Source organism: Piliocolobus tephrosceles, chromosome Y, assembly GCF_002776525.5.
Source record: "Piliocolobus tephrosceles isolate RC106 chromosome Y, ASM277652v3, whole genome shotgun sequence".
NCBI classification, from domain to species: Eukaryota; Metazoa; Chordata; class Mammalia; order Primates; family Cercopithecidae; genus Piliocolobus; species Piliocolobus tephrosceles.
Window position 1 is genome coordinate 20,933,788 of NC_045456.1, and position 14,987 is coordinate 20,948,774.

General features: G+C 41.0%; 1 protein-coding gene across 1 annotated transcript in view; it reads left to right on the forward strand.

Annotated features, from left to right (window-relative positions):
- Positions 1-14,987, forward strand: part of MXRA5 (matrix remodeling associated 5) — a gene marked incomplete at its 3' end in the record, with an annotated part of 31,364 nt that overhangs the window by 3,155 nt on the left and 13,222 nt on the right. The window contains exons 2-4 of the mRNA XM_023198627.2: positions 604-819; positions 13,564-13,693; positions 13,927-14,317. Coding sequence (XP_023054395.2) covers positions 604-819; positions 13,564-13,693; positions 13,927-14,317 — 737 coding nt within the window. The remainder of the gene's footprint in view (positions 1-603; positions 820-13,563; positions 13,694-13,926; positions 14,318-14,987) is intronic.

Consider the following 14,987-nt stretch of genomic DNA (forward strand, 5'->3'; position numbering starts at 1 on the left):
ATAATAATAATAATAATAATAATAATGATAGTAAATAAACCCAGAAACAACAGGATGAATATCCTTCTAGCAAATACCTCTTTAAGCTCTTCAAGAAGCTAGAATTAAAGGTTTGAGAAATATCATTAAAGGAAAGAATAGAATAAACACTTTTCTTGGGAAGTTTTAAATTCAAACATATGCAATATATAATAGCTCAGTCGTTGTTGGAGGCAGAAACACAATATTTTATTATTTCTTTTATTATAGAAACATAAATATAAACCTCTCTTTTTCTTGTTTCTCTCTCTCGCTCTCTCTCACTCTCTCCTCTCTCTATTTCATACCCACAATTACAGAGTGCAAGATAGATTTCCAACTCATAGTATCCAAGCCAAGAATCAAGACTATATTCTATAGTCATGATTAAAGTGAATGGTGAAAAGTTTAGAAAAAATCATGTTCCATCTTTCTCAATTCCCATGGTTTAACCATCACTACAACACATCGTGTGAAGTCCTGGGAAGCTTGAAACCCTGATGCACAATTCAAATCTAAAAATTGCCTACAGGAAGTCGGTGCTACCTGTGAATAAGCGCATCTCTTTTCCTTGTTCTACCTCAGGTATCCGAGAATCAGGCACCCCGACAAGATGCCCAAGCGCGCGCACTGGGGGGCCCTCTCCGTGGTGCTGATCCTGCTTTGGGGCCATCCGCGAATGGCGCTGGCCTGCCCGCATCCTTGTGCCTGCTACGTCCCCAGCGAGGTCCACTGCACGTTCCGATCCCTGGCTTCCGTGCCCGCTGGCATTGCTAAACACGTGGAAAGAATCAATTTGGGGTTTGTACCACCTTCTTCCCGAACCACTCCACTGTTAGTGCGTGCGTCTTGATCTGGTTTTGCATGTTTGTATGTGCATTTACTTAACTTCGTATGTGCATTTCCTCTGTGTAGCTCTGTCGAGAATTATGGAGCTGCAGATGGGCAAAATAGAGAGGAAACGTTTTAGTTATGCTGAATGCAGCTTTTTCGATGATTATCTGAATATATCCATCAGCTGCCACTGCTGTGAGGTCTTCCAACGAGCAGCATGAACAACTTTAGAGTTTGTTGAAAAATTCCCTTGATAGCATTTCTTTAATACATTGTTGAGGTGAATGAATGAGACACACACTTAAACATATGAAGATGATTTAAATAGACTTCAGCAACGATTTAAGAATAATAAAAATAAGCAGAACATCTGTGCCATTTTATAAGTCATGTAGATGATAGAATTGTGACTCTGAGGCAGTAAAAGAATTCCTGCAGATTTTGGCTATTAAAAATATCAACATCTTTTTTAAAACATATTTTGATGCGGGGTGCCAGGTAAAATTTTAATATATTGATTTCATTTTATACACACGAATGTTTCATGGACCTAACTGTTAGGTGTTATGATCTACAGGTACTCAACTGCAATTTTAATAGTCAACAATCATTTGGAGTTCTTCAGCAAAATATATTAGCTACTTTCTAGCGTCTATCCCCAGAACGATCGATTAAATTAGTGTTTGAGAAATATCCACCATGGAGAGGTTTTAATAAAAATAAAATGGTCGGATTTGAGCCAATGCCAAATAACTGTAAATGTACCTGGACATCTTATAGAACAAAGTTAAAAAAAAAAAAACTCCCCTCTATTGACAGTGGTAGAAGAAGAGAATGAAACATTGACATAATAAGATGGAAATTTCTCTATTGACAGTGGTAGATTCAGAGAATGAAACATTGAGGGAGTAAGATGGAAACTTCCCTACTGACAGTGGTAGAACAAGAGAACAAAATGTTGAGGGAATAATATAATAACTTCCCTAACCCATGGCAACAGACGACTAAATAGGTTTCTCAATGAAATGCTGTTAGACTCTAGGAGTTGACCATCTGAACATCCAGCCACAACGATGATAGCTCATTGGGGAAAACAGCTTGGCGTTGCCAGAGGAGGGAATAGTAACATGTAAGCCAGCTTCCCCTTTCACAATCTTGTAGTTTATCAGGACACATTTCTTGTGTAATGGAAGTAAGAAAAAGGGAAGAGGTGCTAAAGCCCATTTTATTTATTTATTTAACTTTAAGTTGCAAGATACATGTGCAGAGTGTACAGGTTTGTTACACAGGTATATGTGTGCCCTGGTGATTTGCTGCACCTATTGACCCATCCTCTATGTTCCCTCCCTTCACCCCCCACCCCCAGCAGGCCCTGGTGTGTGATGGTCCCCTCCCTGTGCCCATATGTTCTCAATGTTCAGCTCCCATTTATGAGTGAGAACATGCAGCGTTTGGTTTTCTCTTCCCCTTGTTAGTTTGCTGAGGATGATGGCTTAACAGCTTCATCTATATCCCTGGAAAGGACAAGATTTCCTTCCTTTTTATGGCTGCATAGTATTCCATGGTGTCTATGTACCACATTTTCTTTATCCAGTCTATCATTGGTGGGCATTTGTGTTGGTTCCATGTCTGCTAAAGCCCGTTTGAATCCTGGGGGTGGTGCATGTGATATTTGCAGAACAGAAAGTGGAGCTTTAACTGTAACTTCTTTTTCTTCCGCCCTTGGGGTGCAAAATGGCTCTGTCTAGGAATTGTTTTTTATACATGAACCATTTTAACACATGGTCCCACTTGCTGGGATTAGCCACCTCGTCTCTCAAACCCGGCACCTTGGCAGGTCCCATGCTGGGGGCACCATCAGCCAGGACTTGGTAGAACCCGCTAAAAAGCATGGGGCTGATGCTTTTATATATATATATATATATATATATATATATCTCAGCAGGTTTGCGTGTTTGTGTTGGGTGTTGGGAAGGGGGCTATCAGGCTGGGAATGAGGGTGGAGACAGCCCCTGCATGCACCCTCCCCAAAGAGGTGATTTGTTTAATGGCTTGAGACTCATAGCACCAATAAGACTATTACCTCTGAAGTTGTTTGCATCTCATTTACAGTTTCTGGGATGCTTTTCTTCCCGTTCATTTTTAAACTGAAGTACTTTGTGAGAGCAAAACATAACTAACCTCTAAATCACAACACCGTTTCTGATGGTTTCATTTTAAACAACTCACAATAAACATTGACTTTAACGTGGGAATAAAGCAGACATACCAACCTGTTAATGTTTCTTTTTCCTGTTGATGCCAGTAATATCTAGAGACAGTTTTCTGTAATATTAAAAAGAAAAGAAAAATATAAAAACCCTAGAGAATCACTTCACTGTATCAACATCTATTACCTCCATCTGGTTTAATTTGTAACATGAATTAATATACTACTTGAAAAAATCACTAATAATATCATAGTAGCATTGTTTTAGAAAAATCCATCTCAAATTAGATAATGAGTCTGGCATCTTGCATCTTTTGGGGGAAAAAGACTGAAGCAAGAGCAATGTCTAACAGATAGAACTCAGAGACTGATCTGTGTTTTAGCAGTCTGGAGAAAATATAAGACTCTCAAGGAATAAGGAATTGTTGGCCAAGTGTTCATGAAACCTTCTATTCCCACACAGCTGTTTTTAGGGTTCTTTGTCAGCATTGCTGTTTCCTGCTTGGACAAGCTAAAAGCATTTCTGAAAATTGCTTTCCAAATATTTTTTTCAGGAACCAACAACATAGCATCCACTTAGAGATGGATTTACAGACTCTTAAATGTTTTTTTCTCTTGATTAAAAGACTGGTTTTGATGATGCCTTTCTGCAGCTTCAACAAGGGCCATACTTGCCTATTCTATTTTAAGTTCTGCCTTGTGATATTAACGGGAACCTTTGACATAATTTTGCAAATACTGTCTGCCATAAACATTTCACAGAGTTGGTTATATATTCAGTGATTGCCAATCAATAGTGATGAAGGTCGTCTGGAATGTAAGCCAAAGGGCTAATGAGCCACGGAACTGCACTTCATGCAGGGTCATCCCAGTCTCCAGTTAGATTCTGTTCCCTGAGTGTCGTGCTCATTTCCCAGACTCTCTGCTGATTTTTAGAAGGATGCAAAAAGGGGACATGTATACCCTCGGGTTCTGAAAGGGGGTACTCAGGTGATTCCCCAGGCTTCTGTCTGTTCTAGAATGTCTACCCCATTCTCACGTCTGGCATCCTTGGCATCTGCATCTACAAGCTCTCTAATGCCCCTTGAAAACAAGCAGGGGGGCCCGGCGCGGTGTAATCCCAGCACTTTGGGGGACCAAGGAGGGCGGATCACGAGGTCAGGAGATCGAGACCATCCTGGCTAACACGGTGAAACCACGTCTCTACTAAAAAATACAAAAAATTAGCCGGGCATGGTGGTGGGCACCTGTAGTACCAGATATTCCGGAGGCTGAGGCAGGAGAATGGCGTGAACCCGGGAGGCGGAGCTTGCAGTGAGCTGAGATCGCGCCACTGCACTCCAGCCTGGGCGACAGAGCGAGACTCCGTCTCAAACAAAACAAACAACAACAACAACAAACAAGCAGGGGAAAGATGACAGGGTCAGACAGGTTTACTGAGCTGATGTGGAGCCCGTTCCAGACTTTGGGTGCCTTCCCCAACAGGGGGATTTATTCAGATATGAAGGGAAATGAACCAGTATTGATCCTTTGTTCCTATCTTCCCTTCTTCTCCACTTTGATAGTTGTCATCAAATTTCTCAGGTTAAATTTAACATTCAGCTATCCATGGCTTTAGTAACAGCCATTATGTTTTTCTCAATATCTCTCTCTCTCTCTGTCTCTCTCTATTATCTATCTCTCATCTGCCTATTACCTGTCTACCTACCTGTCATCTATCTCTATCATTAATCAACCAATCTATCCCTCTACCTATATCTATATCTACATCTATATCTATCTATCTATCATGCATCTGCCTCTCACCTATCTACCTACCTATCATCTATCTCTATCATCAGTCAATCTATCTCTCTACATACCTATCATCTATCTATCAATCTATTGATCTATCTGTGTATCATCTGTCTGCCTATCACCTACCTATCATGTATCTCTATCATCTATCTATTGATGTACTTATTCTATCTATCTATCCATCTATCTATCTATCTATCATCTATTAATCTACCTATCTATTCTCTATCATCAATTTATCAATAATCTATCTACCTACCTATCATCTCTATCAATCAATCTCTGTCTATCATGTATTCTTTCTATCTATCTATCTATCTATCCCATGGCAAATACAGCTTTGAATTCTTTCCCCAACACCTGTCTCTTCCAGCCTTTGCCATCCAGCAAATGATAGAATCCACCCACTTGCTCCCTTCCAAGCAGAAGTCCTTCCCCCAAGTTTGTCCTCATTCTCACTCCCACCACTCAGCAATGCCTGCTGGCTCTTCCTCTAAGTACGTTTGGAAATGTTCTGTGTGCCTTCATGTTTACTGCCACACCTGGTCATGAATCCAACATCCCTCAATATCTCTGCAAGATTCACTGCATTTCTGCCTCCTTCTCTTGCCCAGCTCTGACATGTTCTCCAGGTAGTGGCCAACATTGCTGTTTTAACACATACTTCAGTTCATGTCACTCCCTTACTTAAACCCTCCAATCACTCCCTTTTGCACTTGGTGTGAAGAAAACATAGTCCTTCCCATGTCTTCTCAGCTCTTAGGTAACCTGGTCCCTGACAATCTCACCTACTCACCTGATACCATTATTTCCCCTGCTTACTGTATCTAGTGAAATGTCAGCATCCAATAAATGGAAAAGGATTTTGATGCTGACATCAGTTCCCTTCTGTGTGTTTACCATTCCAGACAGATTACTAAATCTAGAATCCTAAATAACAATAAAGAAAGCACATCTGCCCAAAGATTATCTATGATTAGAGCAGGGTTTCTTCACCTCAGCATAACTGACATTTGTGGTACTATTACCATTTTGGATAGGATCATTACTTTATGTGGTTGTCCTGTGCATTGTAAGACTTTGAGCAGCTTCCCTGACCTTCACCCATTAGATGCCAGTAGCACCCCCTTCCATAGTTGTGATCACCAAAAGTGTCTACACATGATGACAAATGTTCCCTAGAAGCAAATTTACCCCTGTTTGAGAACTACTGCCATAGATAGACAATAGACAGACAGACAGACAGATAGATGATAGAATGATAGAGTGATAGATTGATAGATAGGATGATAGACTGATAGATGATAGAGATAGATGATAGGTAGGTTGTTGATAGATAGATAATAGGATAATAGATAGATGATAGATATGATAGAATGATAGCTAGATAGGATGATAGACTGATAGATGATAGAGATAGATGAAAGGTAGGTATGTTGATAGGTAGGTGATTGGATGATAGATAGATAGAATAGCTATACATATATAGAAAGATGATACATAGATGATAGATGTCTTGGATGGATAGATAATAGATGATAGATAGATGTGATGGATACACAGATATTAGATAGATAGATGCCACGGATGGAACAATAATAGATAATAGATAAATAGATAGATATATGTGATGGATGAATAGACATATGATAGATGCATAGAGAGATAATAGATAGATGATAGGATAATAGGTAGATGATAGAATAATAGCTAGATAGGATGATAGACTGATAGATGATAGGGATAGATGAAAAGTAGGTATGTTGGTAGGTAGATGATATGATGATAGATAGATAGATGGAATAGATAGAGATACATAGATAGACAATAGATAGGTGGATAGATAGATACAGAGATACATAGATACATAGATACGATGGATAGATAATAGATGATAGATGTGATGGATGATAGATACATGATTGATAGATAGAAAGATGGATGTGATGGGTGGATAGATAATAGAAGATAAATAGATATGATGGATGAATAGATATATAATTGATATAAATGATAATAGATAGATGCTTGATAGATGATAGGATGATAGATGGATTGATAGATAGATAGAGAGTATTATAGATTGATAGATGATAGGTAGGTAGGTAGGTAGGTAGATAGATAGATACAGACAGAGAGACAGATAGACAAATTTGCACATGCTAAGGTAAGGTTACCAAATTTCTGCAATCTTGATGTTTAGGACTCAATCAATCTGGGTTGTAGGGGCCATCATGTGCACTACAGGATGTTGAGCAGCATCTCTATAGAGATCAAATCAATGGCTGTGCCAAAAAGCAGGCAAGTTTAGTTTGGTGGGTCTAAGGAACAGAAAGATGGCCAATAACTCTGAACTTTATGGCAAACAGCAAAAACCAGAGAGCTAACTAATTGCCCACCATGGAATATTCTTCTAAAATGATGAGGCCATGCCCAAGTGGACCAAGAATGAATCACTGGAAATAGAAGGAGGCATCTTGGAGCTGAGAGTTAAGAAAGTGAATGAACTGTAAGTCAACCCATAATGGAGTGAAACACTGAGGCAGCACCCAAACCAAGTTCCTAATCAGAGTCAACAAACCAAACAGTGGGCTTTTGTATAAAGCAATGAAAATCTCTGGGTGTCTTCCATTGGGAATGCCTTGCCCCAAGAGATGTGTACACGGTCACATCCCTTTGTTTCTTAAGCCCTATTTCAAATCTCGGCTCCCCAGAGAGCTCTGCCCTAGACATCGGCCCACCAAACCCCTTCTACTCTCCTTCCTGTGCTTTAATTATTTCCTTATGAAATTTACAACTAACTGAAATGATCTTTTTCATTATTTTTACCCTTCTAGTCATCCTTCCTGCTAAGAGAGCTGAGCTCTTGACTATTTGGTTGACCCACCCAGAATAGTAAGTTGTAGACACACAAAGCTCAAATTACAGCTGTGATTGCGTTGGAGAATGAATCCATGCATGTAGAATCTGTAGCAGAGATCGTTTCATAATTAGGGAAGTTCAAATAGCATCTGCCTTATTTTTCCTTTTATTTCTCCATCTCTAAAAGCATTAGAGCTTGTTTTCAGAGCCCACTACATCCTGAAGGCACATACAAAGCTGACCTGTACAATGTTTTTGCCATTTTTTAAAGTAAAATTCAAATGATATGGCATTCACCCTTGTAGACTCTACAACTCAGTGCCATTTAGTACATTCAAACTATTGTGTACCCATCATCTCTATCTTGTTCGAAACATTTTCACCACCCCGAAAGGAGACCTCATATCCATTAAGCAGTCATTCTCTACTCCGTCTCCTCCTCCAGCCTTTGGGAACCACTGCTTTGTTTTCTGTCTCTATGAATCTGACTATTCTGAACATTTCATATACACAGAATCATACAATAGATCAGCGGTCCCCAGCCTTTTTGGCACCAGGGACCAGTTTCATGGAAGACAATTTTTCCACAGACAGGGTTGGGGAGGGGGTGGTTTTGGGATGACTCAAGTGCATTACATTTTTGTGCACTTTGTTTCTATTATTATTACATTGTAATATACAATGAAATAGTTCTACAATTCACCATAATGTAGAATCAGTGGGAGCCCTGAGCTTATTTTCCTTCAACTAGACAGTTCCCTCTCCGGGCGACAGGAGACAGTGACAGATCATCAGGCATTAGATTCTCATAAGGAGTGCGCAACCTAGATCCCTCGCATGCGCTGTTCAGAATAGGATTTGTGCTTCTCTGAGAATCTAATGCGGTTGCTGATCTGACAGGAAGTGGAGCTCAGGCGGTAATGCCAGCAATGGGGAATGGCTGTAAATACAGATGAAGCTTTGCTGGCTCACCCACTGCTCACCTCCTGCTGTGCAGCCTGGTTCCTAACTGGTCCAGTACTGCTCTGTGGCCCAGGATTTGAGGACCACTGCAACAGGTGACCTGTAATGGCTTCTTTCAGTGAACAACAGGTTTCAAGGGTCACCCACATGGTAGCCTGTGTCAGAGCTTCATTCCTCTTTGTAGTGTGCATCTTGAGCAATGAATATTGCCACTGCATAGTGATTTTGCAGAAAATCAATTTAAAGAGTGAATGAGAAAATGTGTCAGGTAGACTTCTACTCTGTAGTTGGTGACTCTGAAACATAGATTTAGACTCTTTGCTTTTCACTCACGTGCACTGCATTTTTCCTCATGGTTGGTATTTCAGTCAAACAAAAACCTGTGAACAATTCTGAGGATGCCATCGGCAAACTCATCCTGTAAGACTTTCTTGGCCCCCTCTTGTGTGCTAGATCATTTGTGCTTGTGTCTAAATAAGAATAAATAAGGTCTTCTTTTAAAAATAAAAATGGCGGCCGGGTGCAGTGGCTCATGTCTGTAACTCCAGCACTTTTGGAGGCTGAGGCGGGCAGATCACCTGAGGTCAGGAGTTTGAGACCAGCCTGGCCAACATGATGAAACCATGTGTCTACTAAAAATACAAAATTAGCCAGGCGTGGAGGCACACGCCTGTAGTCCCAGCTACTTGGGAGGCTGAGGCCAGAGAATTGCTTGAACCCGGGAGGCAGAGGTTGCAGTGAGCCGAGATGGCGCCACTGCACTTCAGCCTGGGCGACAGAGGGAGACTCCATCTCAAATGAATAAATAAAATAAAATAAAACAAAAATAATAAAAAATAAAAAATGGCAACTTAGTATGGTCATTATCCATGATTGGCACTTCATTTACCCACAAGATGGGAATGAAAAAACCCTGCAAACACAGCAACAGCAACAATAATGTCCCCATTATAGAGGAAAGGAGACTCATGGAAGACACTGAATACATCCAAGAATACACAGTCACTATGGTAAAATACGGGTGTCTTGAGACCAAAGCTGCACCTTGCATTGAGAGACTGAGGCGGGAGAGGCTAGCAATATCTACTTGACACTTTATTTTATTTAGTGAGTTGAAACATATGGAATCAGGCTGCAAAGTTCCTTGAAAGATAACATGGCAAAGAATGAATTAGAAATGTATCAGGTAGATTTCTACTCTGGAGTCAGCTGAAATCAGGTCTGAAGTTGGTCACTTGAGTGTCTCTGAGAAGAATCATTGAATGGACGTGTTTATGAATATTATGATTCCTGTATGATTTTTACATTATTCATATTATGTATAAATTTTTGAACATCTGAGTATGTTTTCATTGAATGTCTTTATTCATATAATATATTGCTCATTATTCCCCTGCCTAACTACATTTTAGTTGCCATTTTTAATTCACAGATTTTTATCATGTCTCTTTTTGTGTCTTGCTTGGCTGTGACTTTCCCTTTGATCTCCCTGGTGTCAGCCTTGTTGTACCTATTCCCTCCGGAAACTCTGTGGCAGTCCTTGACACAGAGCAATGTCTGAGTGGCTGCAGACATTATGTCCTTTAACCCACACATGGCTCTCTGGAAAAAGAATCCTCAGCAACATTACTAATGAAGAATTTGAGCTTCCAAAAAGCTTGGTAACTTCTCTGGGATAGCCAGCAGGCAACGTGAAGTGTGCCTGACCTCAAAACATGAGGCCTGGCCAGGTGTGGTGGCTGACACCTGTAATCCCAGCACTTTGGGAGACGGAGGCGGGTAGCTCACTTGAGCTCAGAAGTTCAAGACCAGCTCGGGCAACATGGTGAAACCCCATCTCTACTAAAAATACAAAAATTAGCCAGGTGTGGTGGTGTGTGCTTGTGGTCCCAGCTACTCAGAAGGCTGAAGTGGGAGGATGGCTTGAGCCCAGGACACAGAGGTTGCAGTGAGCCGAGACTGTGCCACCACACTCTGGCCTGGACACCAGAGCCAGACCCTGTCTTGAGAGACAGCAAGAGAGCAGGAGAGAGTTTTCTATGCTTCTGTCTCACCTCTACACACCGGGACCCCCAGTCCCCACCCAGCTTGCAGGAGTCAACACCTTCCTTCCCCTTTATTACACTCCACGGGAAACTGCTGAGCTCATGATTGGAAAAATGCACCTCTTTCTTCTCTTATGTGGAATTTTACCCACTGAGGAGGTTCATGGTCCTTAACATGAAATAAAACTTCATGCCCTTGAATTTCACTTATCTTTGCAGCATTATGTTTTGGGGAGTTTTGTACCATGATTCCATACATTTGAATTCACTAAATAAAATACAACGTCAAGTTGATATTGACAGCTTCTCCCACCTCAGTTAACAGTGTCTGAATGTAGGTTGAAGCTTTGATCTCACGATGCCTGGATTTCACTCTTACTGACTATATTCTTGAATGCATTTAATGTCTTCTGTGAGTCTCCTCTTCAGTAATGGGGACATTATTGTTGTTACTGTGTTTGTTTGTGGAATATTTAAGTTCCCATCTTGTTTTAATACGACCAAAATACCACTAGGTAATGGCAAAAAAACTTTGGAATGGAACATTGCATGGTTTAACCCCCCTTTTTTCCTATTCCTTGAAAATTTTGGAAAGTTTCTTTTTTTCTCTCTTTCTCACTTTTTTTTTTTTTTTGAGATGGGGTTTTGCTCTGTTTCCCAGGCTGGAGTGCAGTGGCACAATCACAGCTCTCTGCAGCCTCGACCTCCTGGGTTCAAGTGGTCTTCTCTGCTTAGCCTCACCAGTAACTGGGACCACAGGCATGCACCATCACACCCAACTCATTTTTGTATTTTTTTGTAGAGATTAGGTCTCACTATGTTGCCCAGGCTTGAACTCCTGGATTCAAGTGATCCTCTCGCCTCAGCCTCCCAAAGTGCTGGGATTACAGGCATGAGCCGCCATGCCCAGCCTGGAAACTTTCTTGAATCTCAGTTTCTGCTGTGGAAAATTAGCCTGCTTCATGGGGTTTAGGTGATAAAGGGCAAAACGTAATACAAAGGGGACAAGGCTCAATTCCAGCTAAGTTTCCCACCTTCTATGGAATCCAAAGCATGTTCATAAGGTACACAAATAGCTATGAGCCCAATTCTTTTAATATTTTACCTCTCACCAGTGTTAAATAAAGCAGAGCTTAGCTGACAACACACTGGAGGAATACACTAAAAAGAAGAGTGGAAATGTCATCTAATCAGGAAGAGAGAACCACTATATATGATTGTTCATTGACTACATGAGTCAAAATGATGAATAGGAAATAGGATCATCTTCTACTATATTTTCCCCATATGCCATATTGAATCTATACAACATTATTTCAATAAGGTGGGATGCATTTAATTCCATCTGATGTTTTCTTTGCATAAATTGTTCTTAAAAAGAAGAATGCAATTATGAAAGGAGGTCTTTGAAAAGTTTGATACAATCAAGGTGAATGGTTTTTGAAAGTAGAGCTTATAAATTTCCTGCACTCAAAAATTTGTAGCTGAAAGGAGCTTCCTAAGGCTGGGTCTTAGGGGAGTCACGTCTAACCTGGTATTTCTGTTGACTTTGGAATTGTAGTCCAGGTTTGGGCACATATGAGTATGAGAAAATTGGACCATGCTAGCCTCTGCTACATTTAGCTATGAGCTATTCACTTATGTTCTCTGCTAATTGATTTCCTTTTATTTAAGTGACAAGGAGAAGCATGGATGATATCAGGCTAGATGTGTTATATCTCAGCAGAAACAGTGATTTATGGTAACAGCATGCAGGCTTCTCTATTCATTTTTCAAATTGCTTATCCAGGGGTCAAGTTTAATCATTGTTGTATGCTATTACCAATATGGCAATGAGAAATTTCTAAATTGGTCAAGAAAGTATCTTGACAATTATATACACAACAACAAAATACCAAACATTTCAAACAAAAAGAACTCCTCTTGAGGACAGATTACAGGAAAAAACAAAACAAAAAAAGAAACCTAGCGTGTCTACAAGTAACTTTGATCATCCGTCAGACATGGCAATCTGTCCATGGGAAATAAGACTGTCGGTGTCTGTGGTCAACGTTTCTATTTGGCCCTTAGCGTGAAGCTCTTTCCTTTCTTGCCATATGCAAAGCAAATTCCAGTGCTGTGGATTTGCCCGTCCCTGCTAGCCATGTGTCCCTTTTTATTACTGTCACTTCAGCACAGAGTTTCCAAGACAGAGACATGTGGAACAGCCTCATGTTGAATTCTAAATCCTACTGATGGACACCAAATAGCCTCCTGATCACATTAGCATATTCCAAGTCGAAGTTCTCCGTGAATGTTCCTTAACAGAACGAAGACAGATAAATATGTGTCACTTTCTTCTTGACCCCAGAGATAGGGACACAAAGGGATAAACATCTTTCGGAATGGCACCCCTATAACCTCAGAATCACTATTTCATGACCAGGTGCAGTGACTCATGTTTGTAATCCCAGCACTTTGGGAGCCCAGGCAGGAGGATCACATGAGGCCAGGAGTTCCAGACCAGGCTGGGCACATATCAAGACCCTGTTTCTACAAAAATAAAAAAAAAATTAGCCAGGGATAGTGGCCTGTGCCTGTACTTCCAGCTACTTGGGAGGCTAAGGTGGGAGGATTGCTGGAGCCTGGGAGGTGGAGGCTGCAGTGAGCTACGATTGCACCACTGCACTCCAGCCTGGGTGACGGAGTAAGATTGTCATAAATAAATAAATACATAAATAGACTCACCATTGTACTAATTTGCTCTTGGGCAGGCTAGAGAATGTTTTCCATGTGGGAGTTAAGTATTTGCTATTTATTTTCTTAATAATAATAATTATTATTACTATTCCTTAGGTTTAATAGCATACAGGCCCTGTCAGAAACTTCATTTGCAGGACTAACCAAGTTGGAGTTACTTATGATTCATGGCAATGAGATCCCAAGCATCCCCGACGGAGCTTTAAGAGACCTCAGCTCTCTTCAGGTAAACCCGCGGCATTTATAAGTGTCACTAATTGCATCCTCTAAGACCAGTAATAAAGAATGGGAGCTATGTCATTCTCCTTAATGATCAATAAAATGGCTATTTTTTGACATGAAAGACAAGTTTCATGTCATTACTCTCCAGCACTTTGTACTGGTTTCTGTTTGGGGCTGTGGCTTTTAAACTATAAACAGGATCCTTTTGTTTTGTTTTGTTTTCCCCTGCCCTTGTAGGTTTTCAAGTTCAGCTACAACAAGCTGAGAGTGATCACAGGACAGACCCTCCAGGGTCTCTCTAACTTAATGAGGCTGCACATTGACCACAACAAGATTGAGTTTATCCACCCACAGGCTTTCAACGGCTTAACGTCCCTGAGGCTACTCCATTTGGAAGGAAATCTGCTCCACCAGCTGCACCCCAGCACCTTCTCCACGTTCACATTTCTGGATTATTTCAGACTCTCCACCATAAGGCACCTCTACTTAGCGGAGAACATGATTAGAACTCTTCCTGCCAGCATGCTTCAGAACATGCCGCTTCTGGAGAATCTTTACTTGCAGGGAAATCCGTGGACCTGTGATTGTGAGATGAGATGGTTTTTGGAATGGGATGCAAAATCCAGAGGTAAGAAGAGAGGAGAGCAGACCACTCCTGGCTGCACATTCTTTTATCTTTTTGGAGACGTTCCTTTCTCCAAGGTTCTTATATTGACTTATTCATCTTGCCTTGGATGAAATCTGAGCACCCAGTCAGTAAGATAGGAACCCACACTTTAAACGTTACCACTTAAATGTTAAGCCACCTTCATTCCCCAATGCAAATGCAGTTATCCCTTAGTGAAATGTAGTGGTCAATGTAATCAGTTACATACAGGTGATGTGCGTTGCCATGGAATGGGTATCTGGAGAATCATGCCAGCCTTGAACTGCAGCTTAATGTGGGAAACTGGGACTGGGGAGGGACTGTGAATGCATGTTTCATGAGAAAGTTACAAAGGATGCTTGGAAAAGAGCAGGCTGGTGAGGAGTGGCTACAAGGTCATTATTTTACGGACAGGGAAGCGATGCTCAGTATTGATCCAGAGAGCTATGGCAACAACCAGGACTCATGTGTAGCAGTTGCCACAAAGTAGATTGTGATTTCTTTCTTCCTTCCTTCCTTCCTTCTTTCCTTCCTTCCTTCCTTCTTTCCTTCCTTCCTTCTTTCTCTCCTTCCTTCCTTCCCTCTTTCCTTCCTTCTTTCTCTCCTTCCTTCCTTCCCTCTTTCCTTCCTTCTTTCTCTCCTTCCTTCCTTC